The sequence below is a fragment of the Procambarus clarkii genome, chromosome 84 (genome assembly GCF_040958095.1).
Source record: "Procambarus clarkii isolate CNS0578487 chromosome 84, FALCON_Pclarkii_2.0, whole genome shotgun sequence".
Lineage (NCBI taxonomy): Eukaryota > Metazoa > Arthropoda > Malacostraca > Decapoda > Cambaridae > Procambarus > Procambarus clarkii.
This window is the reverse complement of record NC_091233.1, coordinates 21678402-21706054: the sequence shown is the minus strand read 5'-3', so window position 1 is coordinate 21706054 and position 27653 is coordinate 21678402. Positions and strand designations below refer to the sequence as shown.

General features: G+C 44.8%; 1 protein-coding gene and 1 non-coding gene across 3 annotated transcripts; one reads left to right on the top strand and one right to left on the bottom strand.

Annotated features, from left to right (window-relative positions):
- Window positions 1–58: 58 nt before the first annotated feature.
- LOC123774898 (facilitated trehalose transporter Tret1) lies at window positions 59–27653 on the bottom strand. Of its 2 annotated transcripts, XR_011225482.1 has the most exons (10): window positions 27272–27653; window positions 20092–20227; window positions 19096–19304; window positions 18232–18332; window positions 17807–17950; window positions 17438–17551; window positions 15949–16110; window positions 15144–15285; window positions 12114–14354; window positions 59–165 (listed from the first exon to the last, which is right to left on the bottom strand). XR_011225482.1 is itself a non-coding variant. In XM_045769597.2 (9 exons), the coding sequence occupies exons 1-9, from the start codon at window positions 27446–27448 to the stop codon at window positions 13986–13988; spliced, it is 1554 nt and encodes a 517-aa protein (XP_045625553.1). In that variant the 5' UTR covers window positions 27449–27653; the 3' UTR covers window positions 11780–13985. The 2 variants fall into 2 exon arrangements, 1 of the variants encoding a protein (XP_045625553.1); XM_045769597.2 differs by lacking the exon at window positions 59–165 and having other exon boundaries at window positions 11780–14354.
- LOC123774911 (U2 spliceosomal RNA) lies at window positions 16716–16899 on the top strand. Its single transcript, XR_006775007.2, has one exon. It is a non-coding gene; the product is annotated as a U2 spliceosomal RNA (small nuclear RNA).

Here is a 27653-nt window from a genome sequence, read left to right as displayed (position 1 = left end):
AATCAAAATATTTATGTGTACGTCTGATACCATACTATTTGTGTAAAGGAGGAAATGTATATGTTTATCTCTCAGAATGTTTGGTAATATGTTTATTGTTTGTGATGTGTGTCTATGTATGTATTAACACGTTGTACTGAACGGGGTGAGAATAGCTTGAGCTACCTCATCCCTTTGTGTTTATTTTACCTCAATAAACTTATTCAATTTCAATTTCAATCACCGTAAGCACTGAAGAGAGATCTGAGGGCCCACAAAACATGGTCGAGCGCACAAAACACTAGACTGTGGCCAGTGTTGGGGGTAAACTCTTATTATATTTACTATGTAATAGTTATACTCGTATATAATAATATGTTTTAAGGGTAAACGCCTAACATGTAATATTAATTAATAAAAACAAAGTCAGAAGCCACACACCTGTCTCCACATGAAAGTACATGTGTTAATTTTGGGCGCTCTTATACTTGTGCGCTGGATGGCGTTCACAACTTATCTCGTCTTCAAGGACTAGATTTAGTCAATCATAATGATAATAATGTTTTATTTATTTAGGGGAATACATTTCTGGGGCCACTCAGAAATAATCGACGCATCATAATAATTTATTTTTGTGTTGTTTTATAAATTATAAGAGTAATTCAATTTATTGAATTCAATACAATTCTCAATCGAGCTGCCACGCTCTCCCACATAGAGCTCCACGACTCCGGCCTCACTCAGCTCTCTGCTCTGCTCCAGGCTTCGTCTCAACGTCTGCGACACTGCTAAATCCAGAGACACATCCGCCGACATACGCAGTTCACTTTTCGACCACAGTTACCAGCAGCACCGCCACCTACGACGACGGACGATCCTGTGCGACCTCCCACCCTACGACCCCAGTTAGATGACATCAGCGAAGAGGAGGAGTTAACTTTGATGGTTATGTAACGCGAGCAGGGCGTACAATTCACCGACCAGCTAAGTTCCTTGATCAAGTATTTTTCCTTTCATCCCCTGGGAGGGGAGTTCTGTAGCGAGTAGATTATCCCAATAATATACTCGCTCCAAATGCATTGCTAATATTCTTGTCAACCTTTGGAGATGAATGAGGTGAGGCGTTGCCCGGGCAACACGGTGAGGTGTTGCCCGGGCATATAAGCAGCAGAATAGCAACATTAATTCACACATCTGGTCACCACTTGGTCCGGGAGACATCTCCCGTCACGCAGGGTGCAGTCGCGCCTCCACAGATCTCCAGTATCAGCTCTTGATACTGGTAATGGCTCAAAAGGGCCACCACTTACGGGCTATTCATGCCCGTGCCACCTCTTGGGTGGCTTAATCTTCATCAATCAATCAAACATTAACTCCATCTGGTCACCATTTGGTCCGGGAGACATCTCCCGTCACGCAGGGTGCAGTCGCACCTCCACAGATCTCCAGTATCAGCTCTTCATACTGGTAATGGCTCAAAAGGGCCACCACTTACGGGCTATTCATGCCCGTGCCACCTTTTGGGTGGCTTAATCTTCATCAATCATCAATCAAACATTAACTAGTCTACTTTCAAGTGTGGTCTAGAGCAGACACTTGCGAGATACTGTACCGACGCTCAGTGCGTTCAACTCACACCAAAGTATCACCTGTGTACTTCTGTATATTCGACCAAATATATATATATATCTTAGTGTCTGTGTCACCATACTTTACGTAACAATAGAACCGTTACACATATATAGGAGATGAAACAGAAAGCCATAAGCTAGCTCTTTGGACTGAACGCTCCAGATAACACCCATAAGGAGGCGCAGCTTCCAGCAAATACCTTCCTGTGATTGGCTGTTGCTGGGAATGCCAACACTCTTTTATGAATAAAATACAAGCTAAGAAATATGTCTTTTTGCACAAAACCTTGTTGTTGTTGTTGTGCTAAAGAACAACAATTTATGTTTTGTACCTGACAGAAATTTCCATCTGAGTAATTAAGTCCAATAAGAGGGCAAAACATTGTATCATCGTCATTTGTGTCTAGGCAACTTTCACTGATGACGTCATAAGAAAGGTAGCCAGGCTATTTTTATATACAACCTGTTAAATTCTGCAATATTTAATTATCAATTTATTAACACTTTTTAATTAATTAACGTTCACTTTTTGGGTAGATTAAAGTTGAAGCAGAATGTCATAAGCAGGGCTGGTGTTCTGAATAAAGATGATTTATTAAGTGGATGGCACCTTCAGCTGATCCCTGCCTGTGATTGGCTGTTGTGGTGTATGTCAACAAAGAGTTTCAACCAATGATATGCCAGCACGAGAAGTCTTCCTTGAGCACAACAACCCGCCTTATGGGCTGCTGTTTGGCTATTGGTAGTACATGGGCGACGCACTAGATGGCCTTAGCTGTGTATTTTGTGTGCTGGCGTCTTGGTAGTGTAATTTGGTGTCAACAGATGGCATAAGCTGTATCTTATGGTTACTGTTGACCAGCCAGTTGATAGTGTAATTTGGTGTCAACAGATGGCATAAGCTGTATCTTATGGTTATTGTTGACCAGCCAGTTGATAGTGTCCTTTTGTGCCGACAGATGGCATAAGCTGTATCTTATGGCTACTGTTGACCAGCCAGTTGATAGTGTAATTTGGTGTCAACAGATGGCATAAGCTGTATCTTATGGTTACTGTTGACCAGTCAGTTGATAGTGTCCTTTTGTGCCCACAGATGGCATCAGCTGTATTATTATTACTTCCGAATTCACTTTTAAACACTGATCTACTTATCATAGGATATTACCCACAAACAAATTAATCCCTTGATAATTCCCTTCCCTGCCCACAAACATTATTCTCAACACCGGATGCTGTGTGGTGGCCGGTTAGTGCCCTACCGGACAATACAACCTTAAATAAGCATAATCTTGTCAAATATTAGAAGGTTTAGCTAATATCATTCACATTTTTTCATATAATGTAGAATAAATTACTACAGCTTATCTGAGGGTCAGAGGGCTGACTGGTCCAGACGACCCTAGACTTATTTATTTAGTTATTTAGTTATATGCAATGCACAATAGACTTGTGATAGTATATAAGATTGGTGTTGTTACATTCTTGCAAATTTATAGTTCAAAATTTAATTTGAAAACAAATTCAGGAACAATGGGGCGAGCTTTGATAAACAACCAGCTTCCTGTATCCCGTCGTGGCAACTAGAGTGATGATCTAGAGGCAAATTCAAGTAATAAATGATCTAAAGGTCTCGGGCAAATTCAGGTAATGAATGCAGAAAGCTAATAAGCAATCTCTCAGCCCCATAGGAACAATATCAGAAGCTTAAATTGATAATTGACAAATGTCAGAAGCCTAGCAAATAAATTGTAATTGACAAATGTCAGAAGCCTAGCAAATAAATTGTAATTGACAAATGTCAGAAGCCTAGCAAATAAATTGTAATTGACAAATGTCAGAAGCCTAGCAAATAAATTGTAATTGACAAATGTCAGAAGCCTAGCAAATAAATTGATAATTGACAAATGTCAGAAGCCTAGCAAATAAATTGGACGTATTTGATCTTGTGGGGCCTCAATATAAACATAAAATGGGGAAAATCCTCAGGAATAATGGATGGATCTTTGACAAGCCGCCCGCTTCCTGTACCCCTGGTCACCCGAGATGATGGGCATCAGGTAATTTCTGGACCTGCACTTTTTCTCATCAAATCATCACACTATATACTACCTCCCACAGGATCAGTATGGGGTGCACAATAAACTACCACTCACAGGTGGTAGGGTCCACTACCACCAACCAAATGGGTATGGGGTCCACTACCACCAACAGGATGGGTATGGGGTCCACTACCACCAACAGGATGGGTATGGGGTCCACTACCACCAACAGGATGGGTATGGGGTCCACTACCACCAACAGGACGGGTATGGGGTCCACTACCACCAACAGGATGGGTATGGGGTCCACTACCACCCACAGGATGGGTATGGGGTCCACTACCACCAACAGGATGGGTATGGGGTCCACTACCACCAACAGGATGGGTCCACTACCACCCACAGGATGGGTATGGGGTCCACTACCACCCACAGGATGGGTATGGGGTCCACTACCACCCACAGGATGGGTATGGGGTCCACTACCACCAACAGGATGGGTATGGGGTCCACTACCACCCACAGGATGGGTATGGGGTCCACTACCACCTACAGGATGGGTATGGGGTCCACTACCACCACAGGATGGGTATGGGGTCCACTACCACCCACAGGATGGGTATGGGGTCCACTACCACCAACAGGATGGGTATGGGGTCCACTACCACCAACAGGACGGGTATGGGGTCCACTACCACCAACAGGATGGGTATGGGGTCCACTACCACCCACAGGATGGGTATGGGGTCCACTACCACCCACAGGATGGGTATGGGGTCCACTACCACCCACAGGATGGGTATGGGGTCCACTACCACCCACAGGATGGGTATGGGGTCCACTACCACCCACAGGATGGGTATGGGGTCCACTACCACCAACAGGATGGGTATGGGGTCCACTACCGCCAACAGGACGGGTATGGGGTCCACTACCACCAACAGGACGGGTATGGGGTCCACTACCACCAACAGGATGGGCATGAGGTCCACTACTACCACCCAGAGTATGAGTATGGGTCCACCTCCACCAGCAGGATGGGTATAGGATCCACTACCACCCACATAATGGGCATTAATCCCACTACCACCCAAAAGATACGTATGGGGTCCCATTATCCCCACATGATAAATATGGGTCTATTGTTACCCACATGATGACTATGGAGTCATAATGCAGTAAACTAACTCACATCCTCCCTGAAGGACTCAGAGGAACTTGGCCGTCATCAGTGATGACTGAGGGCGGCGTCACCCCTGGCCTGCAAGCACCTGTGGCACCCTTATGTGCTTTCTTGACCATCAAGCCACTTCTCTCGGTCCACTGCTTCAATTTTAAGAATTCCATGACTGAAGCACTTAACCGTTTAAAGGCTCAAGGCTGGTGTTTGGAGCTCTCTAGTCATGCACCACCTGCTGTACCCAAGCTGAGTAGGGTTTAGGATCCGAGAAAATTAGGTAAATCCTTAAGTCATCGCTTCTCTTGAAACAAACTTAAGCTAACTCTAACCCATACTAACCTAGCCTAAACGAATCTAACATGAAGAAAGTAAGACTCGTAGTACTGTTGGCTTCATTGTTGACTTGCTATCGGGGCCACATCGTTCCTCCCGGCTTCGATTCCCGGGAGAAACGAAAATGGTTGGGCACGCTTCTTTTCACCTAATGCCTCTGTTCGCCTAACAGTAAATAGGTACCCGGGAGTCATGCAACTGTCGTGGAGTTGCATCCTGGAGAGGGTGACCTCGAGACAAGCCTAAAGTGTAGATATACACAGACTTCCTGGTCCCGTCAAAACGAATTATATGGTGTGCGCAGGAGGTATTTGACCTCCCTTTGGCCTTAAGTCCTCCTTGAGTAAGGTCTTCCTGTTTTCACAAGTCTCTTCCTCTCTCTCTCTTCACACGCATATTCCACAGATGTCTCGGCTTGGTTTACTTAATTTAAAGATGAAGCATTTTGCCACTTAAATGATCAAGTTTTTGCTAGGCTTTTCCTCTAGTCATCACGTAGTTTGAATGACTCAATTTTATAATTCACCAGATGCCTCGATTCCAGTGAGGGGCCATTTCCTCCGCAACACCCTACGGTGCAGACGGCACTCTAGGACACAGCCAGCACTCTAGGACACAGCCAGTATCCTAGGGCACTTCCAAATTCCTAGGATACAGCCAGCACACTAGGACACAGCCAGTATCCTAGGGCACTTCCAAATTCCTAGGACACAGCCAGCACACTAGGACACAAACAGTATCCTAGGGCACTTCCAAATTCCTAGGACACAGCCAGCACACTAGGACCGTGTTTTTTCATTTTTTTTTACACAATGCAAGAACTCCAAGTAATAAGAACCATTTTGCATGAAATTCTGGCAAAAAATGCAGTCAACAATATTTGTTGAAAATGTTTTCATTTAAAGAAGGATGTGCTTGTTGGGTTAAGAAGTTGATGGCAATTTGGAGTGAAGGAAGACAGTGCTACGAGCCTATCTGTGATGTTAGAGCTGGCTTTTGTCTTGAGTGTTAAATGGAGTTAACGAGGCAAATGGTAGTTCACACAAATTAGTAAGAGTAAAAGGTAATAGTAGCAAGATTATTGGCTTTTTACTTACCAGTGGAAAGTCTTCTTTAACTTTACTCCAAAATGATGATAAAGTTAATTGATCAGAATAATTCTTGAGTGTAAGTGAACTACGAAGATGCAGACCTCAGCAATAATCGCGTCAATGAGTAATGAGTCCGAATTGAGTCCATTCATTAGAGTCCACATGCCACTATACGTGGCACTCTCACTTATTTATTTGTTATTTTTTTTTTAGTTTGTCGCGACCCATTTGATTTATTTTGCGACCCACTAATGGGACGGGACCCGCAGTTTGAAAACCCCTGGTCCAGGACACAGCCAGCACCCCAAGACACAACCAGCACCCAGGACACAGCCAGCACCCCAAGACACAACCAGCACCCAGGACACAGCCAGCACCCCAAGACACAACCAGCACCCAGGACACAACCAGCACCCCAAGACACAACCACCACCCCAGGACACAGCCAACACCCCAGGACACAGTCAGTACCCCAGGACACAGCCAACACCCCAAGACACAGCCAGCACCCAGGACATAGCCAGCACCCAGGACACAACCTGCAGCCCAAGACACAACCACCACCCCAGGACACAGCCAACACCCCAGGACACAGCCAGCACCCCAGAACAGAGCTGGCTGTGTCGCTGGCACACTGCCAGGGTCCACCTTATCTGTGGGCTTCGTATTAGGTTTCTCACCCCTGAGTCCTACACTGTTAAGTGTTCTATATTTGTATGTGCATATATTAAATCCGGTTCTGGGCTCGGTTTATGTTACTTACATTCTCATTTATCCGGAATATACTCATATTCATTCATTCATCTATATTTAAACTGAGTACTTCACGGTGATTCCCAATTCAGGGTCAAAATCTCTCCACTGAAGCCTATATGTAGGCCTACTAGTTTCTTAAATTTCACATTTTAGGATAATGAGTGTTATATAAAACTTACAAAATATTTATTTAATATCCTGAATCGACAAATATAGAACATTTTTGGCAAACAATTCGGCATATTATATATATATATATATATATATATATATATATATATATATATATATATATATATATATATATATATATATATATATGCAATTGACGATCACAAAACACTGATCATTTTATGCGGAAAATCCACAGAGAAATATGAAATGAGGTGAACGTTTCGGCTTTGTTAAAGCCTTTGTCAACACCAGACTGACTGTCAGTCTGGTGTTGACAAAGGCTTTAACAAAGCCGAAACGTTCACCTCATTTCATATTTCTCTGTGGATTTTCCGCATATATATATATATATATATATATATATATATATATATATATATATATATATATATATATATATATATATATATATATATATATATATATATATATGGCACAACAACATTATTTATGCAATTATTATTCACGTAATTGCGATATATACAACCAATAAAAATCAAACAAAGTAATTAAATAATCGGAAAATATATCTTGGGTCATTCAATTATATTTGCTCTAATGTTTGTATAACTAGCTAGACAGACAAATAAATGAACCTGTATAATTGATAAGGTCATCAAAACTGAGAAAGTCATGATACAAAATTATATGTAACATGAAAATTGTGGTTGACATACATATATTGGATAGAACGTTTTGAGAAAAATAACAGAATGGTTAACAGGAGAACATCGTTTTACATAATTCGTAAACCATTTATATATAAATTGGTAAAAAAATCATGGGGAAATGAAATTATATTCCATGCCAGCATGTGTAACGTGTAGGTAATTTATGTGTAATATGATTGAAATAATGTTTACCTTAAAAGAAATTGGTAAAATGTAAGTTTGGTTTAGTTCATATTATGCCTCCCATTCCCCCATCCTGTGGGTGGTAGTGGACCCCATACCCATCCTGTGGGTGGTAGTGGACCCCATACCCATCCTGTGGGTGGTAGTGGACCCCATACCTATCCCGTTGGTGGTGGTGGACCCTATACCCATCCCATGGGCGGTGGTGGACCCCATAGCCATCCCGTGGGTAGTGGTGGACCCCATACCCATCCTGTGGGTGGTAGTGGACCCCATACCCATCCTGTGGGTGGCGGTGGACCCTATATCCATCCCGTGGGCGGTGATGCAAAATGTATCAGAGACACAACCGGTTCAGGAACTGAACCCCAACATTCATTTAGCTAAGCTACAAAATGAAAGCAATGATCATCACTCACAAGTGATTTTCCACGCCATGAGATGCAATCTTATGCCCAACTCTACTCCTGTGATACGGAAACCATTTGTACTCGGAGAGGTGGCATTGACAGGCAGTTAACCCATGATTGACTGATAGCTAACTGGATGATAGTTGACTGACTCGTATGATTGATGGGGTGACTGGTTGGTGTGTAAATGTAAAAAAAAAATGTGACTAGTCGCTGGGAAACTTTTAACTGGAGTTGTTTGATGTTATAGATTCAGCTATTCGGAACAAAAGTTCCAAGTAGCACGGGCTATGGTGAGCCCGTAGTGGACTTGCTAAAGACAGGACTGCACGACATACCGACAGATCTCAACGTTATTAGGTCATAGCTCTGCTCGAACACGTATGCTATCAAATGTATAAAATCTTATTCAAACACATAACGTAACACTACGCCATTTTTACATTGTTTTAACGGTGTAGAGTCAAGGATGTAGCCTACTTCAAGACACTTCTAGGCACTTGTGGCAACATAAATTATCAGTTTTCTCTAGTTTGATTTACTGCGAGTGAAAATAGTAGGCGTTTTGTCTTTATATTTTTCAGTGAACGACAACAATTGAGAACTTGGGATTACTAAATTATAGCTATAAAACTGGCGGAGTTCAGCTGTTGTACTTGACATGTCAACTTGACGCTGTTAAATTGGTAGTTAAGAATGTTATTTTAGTGCTCGAGGCTCACCACAACGAGCAAGATAAGGTATACTTGGTTGGTGTTGGGCGTAAGGCCTATCACCAACCTGTGGAGGGTTATTAGGGCCACCACAACAGATTACTGACCAACCAGCATGTACACTTTAGTCAGGTACAAAGTTCAAGATAAAATTAAACTCATGTTACACCGAGAAATAGACTCACCTCTCTGTGTGTATATATCCATTGTGGTCTATGTAAGCCTGTGGTTCTCATATGATGGTCTATGGATAGTGGTGCTCTCGCTAACCTCATAGTAATTTGCAAACACATAATAAAAGAGCACAAATTATTCCCGTCATTCCTGTTGCAGGAAACTGTATTATATATAAACCTTGAAAGCGTCCACCATCGTCTGAACTAGACGGGGTTCATCTCGAAATCGAAATAATGAAACTGAACCATTTTTTGCATAATAATAATTCAAAGCTAGGCACTTATAACATATCAATTCATTCTCAAAACAGTTAGCAAATAATCTTTAGCAAATGATCGTTTAATCGGCAATGCCTCGGCTGTTTATAAGTTAGAACGCTTTATATATGGCCTGTAAGCTGCCATCCTCATCTACAAAGGCCAAATGCTCGTTAATTCAGCCGCCAAACCCCCTGCTAATGAATCATGAACGGTTTACACACGACTCACTACTGATGACATTCAATTCTTTTTTCTAACAGTAAATTAGACCAAGAGTTTAGAAGTTAGCAAGTCTGCAAATGCTTCACTTACGTACTTCAATACAAATTATCGCCAAGAGAATTTAAACAGCGCTACGCTTAACTATACGCAGATTTAATATATAATAATATTAAATTTATATGTGAGAACAAACTAGTTTTTAATACATAATATGTGAGAATTGATGAATGTGTTTGGGCAGGAGGGGTGGCCGCCGTTTTAAACGAGCCTAGGCTGAGGACGGGTCGCCATACCATAATTTCAACCGAATCAAAAATACCAAACCTAGCCTAAGCTATCGCAAGCCTAACTAAACACAAAATTATAATATACATTAATATTATTTATTTATTATCATAAAAGTACCCTTTGGCGGGGACAGGAAGCCTATATATTGGTATATAAATATACTTTGGTTGTATCTAGGTCCCCCTTCCCCCCCCCTAGGATGAAACCCCACAACAGTTGCCTGACTCCGGGTACCTATTTACTACCAGGTGAAACAGAGGCAGGCAGGTGAAAGGAAACATGCCTAAATATTTGTCCCAACTGAAATCGAATCCAGGATCCCCGATTGTAAATAGAGAACGAAGCCAACTGTACTACAAGACCCCCCAATGTTGTTAAACAATAAGGGGAACAATTTACGAATGATCAGGCTACGTTTTGGGAGCCTAAGGATGGATTATACATGTTTATTATACATGATTAGTACCGTTATTATACATGACCGTTTATACATGTTAACAAATTTCAGCATAACGTTAGTTTATATATGTTAAGAGAGATGGGTTTTACGGCAACTATCTTGACTTGTCTACGGCCTGCTCACAATCCTTCAAGGAGAGTTCAATTCCCGGGACAGAAACGGTTGGGCACGTTTCAGTTTTCACCTGGTGCCTCTGTTGACCTAACAGTAAATAAATACATAAAAGCTAGGCAACTGTTGTGGGTTGCATACTGGGAGAGATTTATAGGCCTAGGGGACCCCACAATAGGCCTCCCATCCCAATAAATGGGAATATTTCCTTCTAGGTCCTCTCGATTGTTAAAGGGATGAAATCTGTCTGTATGTAATGACCCTACATATACGGCTATACATTAAGCATATCCCCGGTCCAACATAATACATGCTTACCAACTGTATGCATAGTTCATACATTTTCTTGGCATAGAAAAAAGGGCTGCATAGTCTTTGTAATGTATATAGCGAAGTAATACATGTTTTATTATGTTCTTTGGTTATATGTATAAAACATTAATATACATACATACATACATACATGCACACATACATACATACATACATACATACATACATACATACATACATACATACATACATACATACATACATAACATACATACATACATACATGCACACATACATACATACATACATACATATACATACATACATACATACATACATACATACACTACATACATACATAACATACTACGTACGTACGTACATACATACTGAGTCGTTCTCTCCTCTCTCTCTCTGCTCTCTCTCTCTCTCTCTCTCTCTCTCTCTCTCTCTCTCTCTCTCTCTCTCTCTCCTCTCTCTCTCTCTCTCTCTCTCTCTCTCTCTCTCTCTCTCTCTCTCTCTCTCTCTCTCTCTCTCTCTCTCTCTCTCGTACACGACATACTTTGCTATGTACATTTATTCAAACTAAACTGAACGTTGAAGTATAAATTCAAACAAAATTGTATAAAATCATTTTGAATCAGATAATTAGGATGCAACTGATTGCACCACACAACAGGTAAATGGAATGAAAACCATATAAATATACAGAGAGGGAGTAAAGATGTTTTTAAATATTACCACAACCAGTTGTAGCAGAGGAGACATCACCCTGACTCCTAAAAGGAGTGTGCAAAGGAAACTTAGCTACTCGCTCGGGATTATTGAAAAAAAATATCCCGCCAAAAAATGGGAGACTGGCCTTTATAAGGTAAATGATGTTACAATATATAGCCTAACAGGGGGGACGATCCTCTAATTTACGAACGGTTTCTCTGATGAGCGTATTGTTCGAACACTTAACGTAGTTTGAACAACATACAAGAGCAGTACGAACAGTAGCGACTGTAGTTGTTCGAACACTTGCAAGACCCAATAGAGAAATAGGAAATGTAATGTTTATCTCTCAGAATGTTTTGGTAATATGTTTATTGTTTGTGATGTGTGTCTAATGTATGTATTAACACGATGTACTGAACGGGGTGAGAATAGCTTGAGCTACCTCATCCCTTTGTGTGTATTTTACCACAATAAACTTATTTCAATTTCAATTTCAATAGAGAAACATATCACCCCGGGAATGTAACACAGAATCAGTTTCATATCATTAAAATCATGTACCGTATACCCAATATGCTACGGTACGGCACGATAAGGACTTCTACCCATGAACATTACTAGCCCCAGACAGTACCAAGGTTTTAGCCCCACGTGCAAAGTTATGAAGTAAAACAGACAATGTTTCGCCCCTGTGCTAGGTTATGTATACTCTGGAGACGCTCCACACTCACCTTAACACAGTACACCGTTAAGAGGAGACCTGGGGCCAGATTCACGAAGCAGTTACACAAGTACTTACGAATGTGTACATCTTTCCTCAATCTTTGACGGTTTTGTTTACATTTATTAAATAGTTTACAAGCATGAAAACTTGCCAATCAACTGTTGTTATTGTTATAAACAGCCTCCTGGTGTTTCAGAGCTCATTTAATGGTTTAATAATTGTAAACAAAGCCGCCAAAGATTAAGAAAAGATGGACAGGTTCGTAAGTGTTTGCGTAACTGCTTCGTGAATCTGGCCCCAGAGGAACAGTGCGTATTGGAACTTGCACCTAATAATTCATTCGTGAAAGTTAAGTGTTGAAAGGTGAGCATTAAGCCAGTACCAGAAATATGAGAAATGGGGAATGATCTTAGTGTAAAAGAGTTCTTAGTATCACAAAGCTATGGAAATAAGAGATTCAGAGGAGACCTAACCGCAGCATACAAGATATACAGAGACAGACAAAGTGTTCGACATGGGTTGAACTATCACGAAAGAACACATGTGAACGCTGGTAACCTAGATATGTCAGGGCTGTAATATAACATTACTTCAACATAAGGGTAGAAGTGGAATGAGTTACATTAGAAGACAGTAGCGACTAACTCCAGTCACAGTAATCAAATGAGCCACTGTACGACAAATCACGAGGCTGCGTAGACCCAAACAAATTGAAACGTCGCCCTTGAACGGGCCTCAGAAGCACAGTATACAGACACAGTTGTATCCTGCTCTGTCTGTCTCACTGTCATGCCTTAGAGGCCCCTGTCCAGCTGAACCTGACGTCTGGATGCTCAGGTGCAGGCTGGAGCCCCATTTCCAGACGCCAGTAATGACCTGCAACACCTAGAGACTCAGGTGCAGGCTGGAGCCCCACTTCCAGACGCCAGTAATGACCTGTAACACCTAGAGACTCAGGTGCAGGCTGGAGCCCCACTTCCAGACGCCAGTAATGACCTGCAACACCTAGAGACTCAGGTGCAGGCTGGAGCCCCACTTCCAGACGCCAGTAATGACCTGCAACAAAGGTCTTGGTTGTGTGGTGTTTGATGCCATGAAGTGTTTGGTGAGAGAAGAGGACGAAGGGTGATGTAGATCTCGCCTGACAAATCAGCTTAGTGTGTGTAGTGAATAATGGTGGCGCTCCTTACCGGAGTAGAGAAACATGTTCAGCTGGACGACGGACTTGTGGTGGTAGATAAGAGGAGAATGCTCTATACTATCATTCGATCCACTGCGCTTCGTATGGAAGTGGTTCAGGCCCGCAGGTAAATACTCAACACATCATTTGACAGATGAAACAAGCGTCCTACAAGCCTCCCAGCAAATGACGCCATTCTCTCTCGAGAGACAAGTATGTCAAAATGTTAAAGATAGATCTGTTTATAGAAAAGAAAGTAGCGTGTGTAATACACTAACCCGTACACTGCTCCAAATGCCCATATGCGATTTTGTCCTATTTTATTTACCATTTTTAGTGCACCTCAATGTGGTGCTTTTAAACTGCTGCGCAGTTTAAGGGTTAATAACGAGGCTCTAAGCTCATATCCGTTAAGGAGTGATATCTTTAGTGAGCGGGACTTCTTCCTTTGAAGGTGCTGGAGCGAAGAACTTCTCGATCTCCTCCAGCGTCTTGCCTCGTGTCTCTGGCAGGAAGATGCCCAGGGCCACGCCGGAGAGGCTGAAGAAGGCGTACATCCAGAAGACGACGTAGGTACTCATCACGTCCGTCAAGAGTGGGAACGTCAAGCCGATAACGAAGGCGAAGAAGGAGTAAGCAGTGACGGCCACGCCGTTTCCTATGGTTCTTACCGCCAGAGGAATAAGTTCTCCGGAAAGCAGCCAGGGGATGGGGCCGTATCCCAGCTCGTTGAAGAAGACGTAGATGAGGAGAGAGGCGAGAGGCAGCCAGCTGATGCTCTGTGGAACACATCAAGACATGTCAGTAAACACCATCCAACACACAACCTAACCACAACATTAGTTGTACTCTATTAACGTTGGTGAAACGTTGCCACACGTAATAAAGTTGTGGTTATGGTGTGGGAATGTGAGTATTGAGCAAGCGAGGGAGATCCTGCAGCCCAACACGTTAAATACACCTTAGCAAAATGTCCCAAATTTAATTTGCTGTTGATATAATTTTTTATTCCTGTTGCCCAATCACTTGGGCTGGACGGTAGAGTGACGGTCTCGCTTCATGCAGGTCGGCGTTTAATCCCCGACAGTCCAAGTGGTTGGCCACCATTCCTTTCCCCCGTCCCATCCCTAATCCTTATCCTGACCCCTTCCCAGTGCCATATAGTCGCAATGGCTTGGCGCTTTTTCCCCCTGATAGTTCCCTTCCCTTCTACAGTTGATGTAGTGCTGCCGTTGATGACAGACACGATTCAATTCCGCGTCTGATTCAATTTCAATTTGATTTAATTTCAACTAACACTACGTATGATAGCAGGCGGACTGTCCACCTTGCTGACACAATGTGTGTATTTATCAGGCAAGCTTTCCCAGTCTCCCCAGAGAGCTGCCAGTGTTTGTAAAGTCCCCAATATGTGTATTTACATATATGAATATGTGTTTTCTCAACTCACCGATCCCTCCCTCACTCCCCTCCCCCCTCATCACGTTCTCTCCCTCCTATCCTTCCTCCCTCCTACCTTACCTCCCCAAACCCCTCCCTCCTGGCCTACCTCCTACCTAGGAACTTACCTCAGTGAAGCCAACCTCCTTGAGGTAGAAGAAGGTGCCTATGGACACCATTCCTACACAGGAGCCAATAGAGGAGATGATTAGGAGAGGCTTGCGGCCCGCCCGGTCCAGTAGTCCAGCGCTCACTAGCGTTGATATGAACCTGAAACGGTACAGTGGTAGTCACCAAGATGGTGCGGTACAGTCACCAGGATGGTGCGGTACAGTCACCAGGATGGTGTGGTACAGTGCCCGAAGGCCTACTTAATGAATTGGCGCCAATCCTTAACTGGTCGCCGTTATTAACCGAGCAATAACTGGGGGATCCGGTTGTAAACCGATTAGAGAGTGGTGTTCTAGGGAAAACTAGTAAGGCTTACCATGAGCTATGGGAAGGGAAAGCTCTCAGCCAGCTAACAGGAGTCAGCAGTCGTCTGCTCCTGTACCCTCCTGTGTGTAAAACTAGTAGGGTAAGGCTTACCATGAGCTATGGGAAGGGAAAGCTCTCAGCCAGCTAACAGGAGTCAGCAGTCGTCTGCTCCTGTACCCTCCTGTGTGTAAAACTAGTAGGGTAAGGCTTACCATGAGCTATGGGAAGGGAAAGCTCTCAGCCAGCTAACAGGAGTCTGGAAACAATGTAGTTTGGAGTTATTGCAACAGATAAATGACAGCAAGAAGTGACAAAACAAGGAACTTGATTTATGTCTCAACACACACACACACACACACACACACACACACACACACACACACACACACACACACACACACACACACACACACACACACACACACACACACACACACACACACACTCAGTACTCACCTCACCAAGCCAACAATGACTGTAGCAGTGTTGGCATCAGTGTTGGTGTTGGCCTCATTGAAGATATCGACAGTGTAGGCGGTAACCACAGCAAACCCGCTGAACTGTCCACACATGAACACGAGGAACACGATCAGCACCGGCTTCCAGTTCTGAGGCTTCCTGTATGGGCGAGATACCAGTCAGATCAAACTGAGTTATACCCGTCCTGATATACCCAACTGAGGGTCCTGAGTGGCAAGGGATATATTTATGCCCTCTGAGTGCTCAGGGAGATATACTCTTTGATCATTTACGTTGATATACTCTGGGAAGGGAAGGGAACTATCAGGGGGGAAAAGCGCCAAGCCATTACGGCTATATAGCACTGGGAAGGGGTCAGGATAAGGATTTGGGATGGGACGGGGGGAAGGAATGGTGCCCAATCACTTGTGGACGGTCGGGGAATATACTCTGGGTACAGCTAGAAAATATATGCGTTTCCAGGATACAAAACACAACAGTTGCATACCTCCCAGGTATCTATTTCACTGCTGAGTGAACAGAAGCATCAGGGGGGGGGGAAGGAAACGTGCCCAACCGTCTCCGTCTCGCCCGAGGATCGAACCTATAGTATCCTATATGTGAGTCAAGGACTTACATCGCTATGTTATAAGACCCTTATTATATATGATAAATTATATTGTTCAGAAGGATGAGTGCCGAGGCCCAAGAGCTGAGGTTCAGGGTGGACTCGAGCAGACCAACTCTCTGGACGCCTATAGTAAGGCGGTTCGTCAGGACACGCGATCAAAGTATCTGTTCTTATCAGCTTAATATCTGATACGATCTCCATGTGGGATCCTCGATATTAAACTGATTTTTGCAACATGGCGAAGTGCTAGGAGCTTGCTCCACCTTTGCCGCGGATCGGCCCGGTATTGCAGTATCTTTGGGATCGGTTCGTGAGGACACGCGGTTCGTGAGGACACGCGGTTCGTGAGGACACGCGGTTCATCAGTATACACGGTTCGTGAGGACACACGGAGGCCCCACGAATACAGACAAGTCACCCGTTGATGACGTCACGACCAGCCAGTAGGATCTGAAACCTGAACCTTCACGGACATTATGACGTCAGAGTGACGTCACAAACCACGTGCACATCATCCATAAAAAAAATATATATTTATACACACATAAATAAAAATGTACATTATCTCTTTATCTTCGTTACGTTAGGTTAGGATAGGTTAGATTAGGTAGAGATAAGTTGGATTGGGTTGAGTTGTGTTTGTTTACATTTGGGATGACGTAGAGGGGGTACATATTTATGTCCTGTTTTAGACTCTAGATGTACTCTGGGCTGGCCTCGTCCCCTGATGATTCGTCTGTCGTTTCATCTTCTTTATGATGATAATAATCTTTATTTGAATATATAGATAAGTGCGGTAAAGGCACATGTTAATCTTCTCACCTGGATGAGTGAGGCACAAGGTCTGGGTCTCACCTGAAGAGCTTCAGTTGCTCCCAAACGGAGATTTCGGCGCCGTCTGTAGCCATGATGTTAGTGTAGATAATGTTGATTTCAGCGTTCACGTTGTGAGATTTCCTCCTGAAGAATCTGCCGGAGGAAGGCTGTGGTGAGTGTGTATGTATTCACCTACTTGTGCTTGCGGGGGTTGAGCTCTGGCTCTTTGGTCCCGCCTCTCTAATGTAGTATCAGAAAAAACTTTTAAAGTTGTCTTTATTTGAACCTTCAGGTAAATATGGTTTGAGTTCTGACGCGTTTGGTAATGTGACTCTTTTTAAAGTCCTAATCCTGGCCTGAAATGAGTTTGTGACTCTCGTCGGACTGGAGATAGGGTTTGGGACTTACCTGAGAGAGTGCTCGGCCTTTCTCAGCTGGGCCTTCTTGGTGAGCCACTGTGGAGACTCTGGGAGGAAGATCATGGAGACGAAGAGAGGCAGACAAGGCACCAGCGCCGACACCCCCGCCAACCACCGCCAGTCCGTCACAGCTCTGTAACACAACCTCGCACTTTATACCCTACACGGTACACTATAGCAACTCCCACTCTACACGGTGCACTATAGCAGCTCCCACTCTACACGGTACACTATAGCAGCTCCCACCCTACACGGTACACTATAGTAGCTCCCACTCTACACGGTACACTATAGCAACTCCACCCTACACGGTACACTATAGCAACTCCACCCTACACGGTACACTATAGCAGCTCCACCCTGAGCCCACCCTTCACGGTACAACAGGTGTAGAGGAGATTAATGGAGACTTACCCGAAGGCGTAGCACAAGAGGGAGCCGAGAGCGACGGCGGCTTCGGGGAAGGCTCCCAGCAGACCACGAATGCGAGGCTCAGCGATCTCTGTAGCGTACACCTGTTTAGCACCCAAAATGAGGTGAGTATAAGGAGACCCCCAGGCCTATATGGCCACATGCTATACGTATATAACCACCAACAGCCAAATATACAAGCACCAACGACCATATATAAACAAACATCAACAGTATATGGCCAAAACAAATACTGAAGTGACGATATTTTACAAACAAGAGAAGAACAATTTTTATTTAACATGAGCAGGCAAAGGGTTAACTGTGTTGAATTACATTTAGTTAAAAAATTTCCTGTTAGGGATCTGTTCGTACCAAGAACGAGGCTCACTGACTTATACATGCGGGCAGAAGTCTGGGTCAGTAGTTATTAAGTATTTATGCTGCCTCTTACGAAACCTGTTCATCTTTCGTCAATCGTGGAGGGTTTATTTGCCTTACCTGCGGCAAGGGTGGCGCTTCTGAACTTACCTGCGGCACGGGTGGCCACAACCCGGCCTTACCTGCGGCACGAGTGACCACTCCCGGCCTTACCTGCGGCACGGGTGGCACCCCTGGCCTTACCTGCGGCACGAGTGGCCCTTCTGAACTTACCTGCGGCACGGGTGACCACTCCCGGCCTTACCTGCGGCACGGGTGGCACCCCTGGCCTTACCTGCGGCACGAGTGGCCCTTCTGAACTTACCTGCGGCACGAGTGACCACTCCCGGCCTTACCTGCGGCACGGGTGGCACCCCTGGCCTTACCTGCGGCACGAGTGGCCCTTCTGAACTTACCTGCGGCACAGGGTGACCCTCCTGAGCTTACCTGCGGCACGGGGGAGAATATACCAAGGAAGACGCCGGTGATCAGGCGGCCGACGTAGATGAGAGAGACAGAGTTGGCGAAAGAGATGAAGGACCAGGAGAGCAGACAAGGCAGCGCCGTTAAGAGCAGCGTCATGCGCGGGCCCACGGCGTCCATCATCACGCCCCCCAACAACGACCCCAGGATAGATGATATGGACGGCAGGGACGCTGTTGACAGGCCAGGACAAGTTATCTTGAGGGGGGGATTTCTTAGCGTCCCCGCGGCCCGGTCCTCGACCAGGCCTCCCTATTTTTGTTACATGTCCCCCCAAGAAGCAGCCCGTAGCAGCTGTCTAACTCCCAGGTACCTATTTTACTGCTAGGTGAACAGGGGGCATCAGGGTGAAAGAAACTGCTCATTTGTTTCCGCCTCCACCGGGGATCTAACCCGGAACCTTAGGACTATGAATCCCGAACCTTGTCCACTCAGCTGTCAAGGTTCTAAGTCCTCACCTAACCATCTTCCTCCTCACTAAATCATCCTACTCTTTAATAAATCTAACCTAACTTAATCCAAAGATATGGGAAAAAACTTAAAAATCAAGACTTAAAACTAATTGAGATCAAAAACATGAATTGAACTGAAAAATGCAACAAAAATGGCAATAATTACATGTTGAATGGAACAGCAGAAATTGCAACAGAATCGCAGAAGTAAATTTTTAACTAAATAAACAGACAACAATTTTCTTTTATGTACATTGCATTGGTTTAAGTTTATACTCTAACTTATACCTGAGTTTACCTGAGGGCCATCAACTCTCTAGTGGCTTAGATAAAGACACAAAGCCATCGGGTTGTCAAAGATCCCTAAATCTTTGCCTACAAGAGGAGTAGGCGAGGTATCAAGAAATATCGAGATATCACTACACCGGTTAAGTAATGATAGCATTTACTGTGCTATCTTGCTTACTGCTCGCTGTATCTGCACATATAAGGATAGAGAGAGCCTCACCTATCCATCCTGAGTCTCTGGCGTCAACGTAATCAATGGACGTGTCGTTCCTGAGCTGTGGGAGTGTCAGGGAGGAATAGGCTGTGATGAAGCCTATGCTTACGGCTGAAAGTGAGGCGAATGCTCCGGCCGCTACCTAATGGGTGTAGAAGAGAGCATTGATGAGTATGACACTGACAGTATACTGTGGTGAGGAGTGTGACAGTGACAATATACTGTGGTGATGACAGTGTAGTAAAAATTTTATTCCAGCAAAAAATTTGAATAGCTGTAGTAGTACTAGAAATAATACATATATATAAGAAAATAATCGAAAATAAGCCATGAAATTGATATTGTTTTGAAAGTAAACAACTGAAATCACTTAATATATAATCACTATATAATCACTTATTAAGAAGGAAAATGACAGTAAATGACCAAGTAACTAGATTACAATAAAGGGGAGGTGAACATATAGCAAATGACAAGGACATTTGTGAGGAATTAAATGTCAGTTTCCATGGAGTCTAACGTAACTAAGATGAGCTTTACTGCTAGGTAACAGGGGCATCAGGGTGAAAGAAACTTTGCCCGTTTGTCTCTGCCAGCGCCGGAAATCGAACCCAGGCCACAGGACTACGAGTCCTGCGCGCTGTTCACTCAGCTACAAGACTCCTATGTGTGTGTGAACTCACCTATTTGTGCTTGCGGGGGTTGAGCTCTGGCTCTTTGGTCCCCGCTTGGTCCTTTGTGTGTGTGTGTGTGTATATGCTCACCTAATTGTACTCACCCAATTGTGCTTGCGGGGGTTGAGCTCTGGCTCAACCCCCGCTGTGTGTGTGTGTGTGTGTACTCACCTAATTGCCTAATTGTGTGTGTGTGTGTGTGTGTGTGTGTGTGTGTGTGTGTGTGTGTGTGTGTGTGTGTGTGTGTGTGTGTGTGTGGGGTCGCCAGCCGCCTGGTTGAAGTATTCAGCCCCTGGAGGAGTATCACGTGCCAGTCTGCTGCTCACTAATGGTTATCTGCAGAGGCAGCTAGTTTATTATGTTTGTGGTCAGACCCGGCCCGCGCCACGCCCCGCCCTCCCCCCACACGGCCCGCGCCACGCCCCGCCCTCCCTCACACGGCCCGCGCCACGCCCCGCCCTCCCTCACACGGCCCGCGCCACGCCCCGCCCTCCCCACACACGGCCCGCGCCACGCCCCGCCCTCCCCACACACGGCCCGCGCCACGCCCCGCCCTCCACACACACGGCCCGCGCCACGCCCCGCCCACCCCACACACGGCCCGCGCCACGCCCCGCCCACCCCACACACGGCCCGCGCCACGCCCCGCCCTCCCCACACACGGCCCGCGCCACTCCCCGCCCTCCCCACACACGGCCCACGCCCCGCCCTCCCCACACAGTCAGCGAGGCGGGACCAAAGAGCCAGAGCTCAACCCCCGCTAGGTGAGTGCACGTGTTAGGAAAGGCCGCGCCCCCCACACAGAAGGCCACACACCCAGCCCACCTAGACCCCAACCGTCACTATATCTCTGTCCTCATCTGCCCGTCCTGGTCTACCCTTTGAGCTGTTCTGCTGGTGGTTATCCCCCCGCAAGGGTGTGCGGGGCCTCAAACCTGTTGTCTCTGCCACCACCACCACCACCACCACCACCACTACTACCATTGTACCACTGCCGCCACCACTGTACCACCATCATCACTGGTGGGAGCCCAATTTTTAATTTATTAACAAGTAATTATCAAAAGAAGGGGCCAAGCCGGGTATCTATTAACAAGCTTATGTATATTTAGGTAGCAGCAATGTCCTATTTTATATGAAAGATAACAAAGTGTAGGCAGGGGAGAACATGAAATGCGAGGCTACTGGGGCCCTTAGTGGGGTCCCCGTAAGGTGGGGTCCACTATACTGCCAATAGGATGGATATGGGGGTCCACCACAGCCCAGAATGGGTTTGGGGTCCACTACAGACCACAGGATGGGTACGGGGTCCACTACAGACCACAGGATGGGTACGGGGTCCACCACCACCGTCTACAGGATGGGTACGGGGTCCACCACCACCGTCTACAGGATGGGTACGGGGTCCACCACCTACAGGATGGGTACGGGGTCCACCACCACCGTCTACAGGATGGGTACGGGGTCCACCACCTACAGGATGGGTACGGGGTCCACCACCACCGTCTACAGGATGGGTACGGGGTCCACCACCACCGTCTACAGGATGGGTACGGGGTCCACCACCACCGCCTACAGGATGGGTATGGGGTCCACCACCACCGTCTACAGGATGGGTACGGGGTCCACCACCACCGCCTACAGGATGGGTACGGGGTCCACCACCACCGTCTACAGGATAGGTACGGGGTCCACCACCACCGTCTACAGGATGGGTACGGGGTCCACCACCACCGTCTACAGGATGGGTACGGGGTCCACCACCACCGTCTACAGGATGGGTACGGGGTCCACCACCACCGTCTACAGGATGGGTACGGGGTCCACCACCACCGCCTACAGGATGGGTATGGGGTCCACCACCACCGCCTACAGGATGGGTATGGGTGCGATAATAAATGCAATCAGCTAACTAGCCCTTCCTCTCCCTTTTTTGTACCCCCCATCCCGCCCACATACCCACCTATCCCTATCCCCTTTTCCCCCCCCCCCTCCCTGAAACCCCCTTCCGACCCTCCTAAGTGAGACTCGGCTCTTGGTCCCGCCTCACACTACTGGCGCCTTGTTCAGCATGAAATATTAAACTCTCTTGGAGACATAGCTCGAACTTGGGCCATAAATTAACACAGGGAGGTAAGACGTTTTTTTAGCTGTACTTGTGTTGGTGGGAGTTCTGAGTCCCAGACTGTATATAACTGTGCTTATGGGGGTTGAACTTCAGCTCTTTCCTCCCGGCTCTCAACCATCCATCGATTGGTATACAGGGTATTAAGCCTATAGTAGGCTATCATATCTACACTTGAAGCTGTGTGTGACGTCTGCCTCCACGTTCATTAATTTGATATTAAAAATGTCTCTGTGGCTCCTTTTGGTGCTTAGTTTTAACCGGAGAGAGAGAGAGAGAGAGAGAGAGAGAGAGAGAGAGAGAGAGAGAGAGAGAGAGAGAGAGAGAGAGAAAATCACTTCATCAATGATCATTCATTCTCAGACTCATGTTGGCTTAGCCCGTAGAGACAAGTGAACTCAGACCAACCCACTAAGTTGTTCTTGCATACAGTTGGCTCTAGTTACTACCCTGATTCTATCTTAGTACTGAATGTAGTTTATTTTTCGTGGAACTAGTAATTAAGCTCATCAAATAAATAAGTTTCTAGGGTCAGGCTTCAGATAAGCTGATGTGCGATAACAGCTCTTATCGTACAGTTTCATTAGGAACATCATCATTCCTAATGAGGCCCCCAGTCTTAGTTAAGTAACAAATGAGAGAGTATAGGGAAAATAGATAACAGAGGACTTTGCATAGGCCTAACTAGCTTATCTGATTTGAAGCGTGACTACAGCGTTGCTACGGGGCCTAAACACACACACACCAGAGTCCATGGCATCTCCCACCACCCAAAATATGCTCCCTTTTTTTACATATTGGATCGAGGTGTCTTTTAAATCAACGTTAAAGCAACGTAGGATCCACCTTAAATCAACGTGGGATCAACGTTAAATCAACATAAGAGCAACGCTATCAACATCTATTCACAACTATCAAACTTTGTCAACTTCAGTTTACTACACTTCACTACTGTTTCACTGACGAATTTTGTTCGAACCACAACGCTATAAATGCTTCACCCACGTACTACAAATACAAATAATCGCCAACAGAACCTCGACACCTAACCTAACCTAACCTATGACTATATATGAACAATATACTAATATATTATAATATTAATTTATATTTGAGAAAATTCACGTCTTGAATGAACAGCATGTTAAAATTTATGAATGCGTCTGTGGGGTCGACCGCTGGATGGAATGGACTTGAGTCGAGGACGGATAGCATTGTGGTTCAGTGAGACAACTCAGTTTGGTACTTTGAATTTAGAGATTTGTTCAATATTATCGGTAATGAACTTGTAAATCATTCTATGAGCATTTGTCAATGCAGCCTCATGCTTGTTCACAATGCGACCCCTCGCCAAAAACGACCACGTTAACTTTGTTTTATCTTGTAATTTCTCAAGTGCAAATTAATATATTATATATTATGTGAAAATCCGTTGGAGCAGTACGATGGGATCGAACACACGGCATGGATTCGAGTCTATTACAGAAGATTTTCTCATACATCACGCTATTGTTGTTTCATTATGCATTATATATTATGTTTTTTAAAACCTAGGCCTGGAGTTTGTGTTGTCTTTGATGGCAATTATTTATATTTAAAATGTTTGGAACCGTATTTACATTATTTACAATTAAACTGTAAAACAAGTGGCTACTGGAATTTAACGCTGGCAAGTGTAAATGTAAAGAAGCCTGTGGCCAGATTCACGAAGCAGTTACGCAAGTACTTACGAACGTGTACATCTTTCCTCAATCTTTGACGGCTTTGGTTACATTTATTAAACAGTTTACAAGCGTGAAAACTTGCCAATCAACTGTTGTTATTGTTATAAACAGCCTCCTGGTGCTTCGGAGCTCATTAACTCTTTAATAATTGTAAACAAAGCCGCCAAAGTTTGAGGAAAGATGTACAGGTTCGTAAGTGTTTGCGTAAGTGCTTTCGTGAATCTGGCCCCTGGTGCTGGCAACAAAAGATCGGATACAAAAATATGCACCAAAATTTTGGAGTGAGAACAAAAACAGAACTAAAATTTGACTTTTATTAAACAATTTATGAGCCCCGAAGCAATGCGAGGTTGTTTATAACAATAATAACCTTGGGTTGTGAAGTTTCTAAATTTATAAACTATTTAATAAATATAAACAACGCTGCCATAATTTTTTGTTGAATGTTGTTGAATTTTTTGTGAATTGTTGAATGATGTATATATTATGGAGGCGTTGGTTGTTTGTCGATTGGGAACGGCAGTGACATAACTAGCGTTTGACAGTGCCACTAACACGGGGCAGTGACAGAAGTAACTTTTCACAGTGCCACTAACACAGTAGTGACAGAAGTAACTTTTAACAGTGCCACTGACACACAGCAGTGACAGAAGTAACTTTTGACAGTGCCACTAACACGGGGCAGTGACAGAAGTAACTTTCACAGTGCCACTAACACACAGCAGTGACAGAAATAACTTGACAGTGTCACTAACACAGCAGTAACTTTTGTCAGTGTCACTTACACACAGCAGTGCCAGAAGTAACTTTTAACAGTGCCACTGACACACAGCAGTGCCAGAAGTAACTTTTAACAGTGCCACTGACACACAGCAGTGCCAGAAGTAACTTTTAACAGTGCCACTGACACACAGCAGTGCCAGAAGTAACTTTTAACAGTACCACTGACACACAGCAGTGCCAGAAGTAACTTTTAACAGTACCACTGACACACAGCAGTGCCAGAAGTAACTTTTAACAGTGCCACTTACACACAGCAGTGCCAGAAGTAACTTTTAAAAGTACCACTGACACACAGCAGTGCCAGAAGTAACTTTTAACAGTGCCACTAACACGCCTGGCGACAATACCATAATGCAGCTATATCTGTACGCTTGGGATAAAAGTATATAATCTGAATGAATGGTATCTACTGGAAAAACGATTGAAACTGTACGCTTTTCAGGGCTAATGATCACCTGCTTGAAGGGTCATCTTCTTCTTGAGATGATTTCGGGGCTTTTTAGTGTCCCCGCGGCCCGGTCCTCGACCAGACCTCCAAGTAAAGCGTCAAGTAAAAGCGTTATATACTGTACGCATGTTACATCACGAGAGTAAGCTCCTAGTGTAATTAGTTTTTTTATGGATCACATGCCTATCCTGAGGGCGGTGGTAAACCCATCCTGTGGGTGGTGGCGGATCGAATACCCATCCTGTGGGCGATGGTGGACCCCATACCCATCCTGTGGGCGATGGTGGACCCCATACCCATCCTGTGGGCGATGGTGGACCCCATACCCATCCTGTGGGTGATGGTGGACCCCATACCCATCCTGTGGGCGATGGTGGACCCCATACCCATCCTGTGGGCGATGGTGGACCCCATACCCATCCTGTGGGCGATGGTGGACCCCATACCCATCCTGTGGGCGATGGTGGACCCCATACCCATCCTGTGGGCGATGGTGGACCCCATACCCATCCTGTGGGCGATGGTGGACCCCCATACCCATCCTGTGGGCGATGGTGGACCCCATACCCATCCTGTGGGCGGTTGAGCACCCCATACCCATCCCGTGGGCCCCGCCAAAAAAGTTAGTGACATAATAATCAGAAACTAGACCCCCACACTGCCATAAATCTATGATCAAATTACACTTAGCGGCAGTAATCAAATCCCAGAACTGTAGTGAAAATATAAATTACAGACATGATGTACCCAATACATAATAATAATAATAATAATAATAATAATATAATGGCTAGGATTTTCGGTAATGCCATCTCGTATTAAATATCTGGCCATTTGTAGAACAAATTAATAATATTCTCTAAATTGTGCTTTACGCTTAATTACATAGTTACGCAAAGAACAAGTTTTTTGTTCTAACAAAGTTTACATTTGGGAAGAAAATAGACCTTAGGGACAAAGTGAGTGCCGGTATTCACAGTTGAGTCAAAGCCTATTACTTCGAGTAACCTCTATAACACTGGTGACAATTGAATGACTCAGAATTTACAAGGTTAAACAATTTGAAAGGAATTTACATTATAAAATTATTTGAGATGGAACCGTGCTGTTCTCAAGACAATATGGCATATAGGCACACACGTATAGTCGAATTCTGTGTTAGCGATAAGACCTACCATCAATGTATAATGATTTACTATAAATATATAGCTCTTGAAATAGAACTTTCTCTGTAATTATAAGGTGAGACATTTTAATTATAAGGTGTGAAGGATAGATGAAACTGTTTATGTAATAATCTAAAGCCGCCTCCGGCGGCACACCTGTGCCAGGTAAGTTACGGGCTCACCATAGCCCGTGCTACTTGGCACTTGTTCCGAGTAGCTGAATCTATAACAACAACAACAACGAACATTCCATCCTGGTGACTTACCTGCTTAGTTACAGCTCGTGCGTTTTCACAGGCCGGTGACCTGAAGTGTGTGTTGTGTGACCCGTACTGACCTCTAACTACCTGGGGCTTCACACCAGCGGGGTACTCCCGCTCTAAGAGGTCCAAACACTCTCCAGACACCGGTACCCCATTCTCTGCATTCTCATTTGGCGCCATGCTATATTTTATATATCCACACGAAGGAAACTTTTATTCTGATTAGGCTTTTTAGTCGCAACTAAATTTTTTAACTACTACTACTTCAGGCAAATTTGAGAAGTGTATTTTGCATGTTTGAGAAGAGGAAGTGAGAGAGAGAGAGAGCAGTGTTGGGGCGCCGCCACTACCACCCACCACTACTACTACACTACTGGTCGTGTGC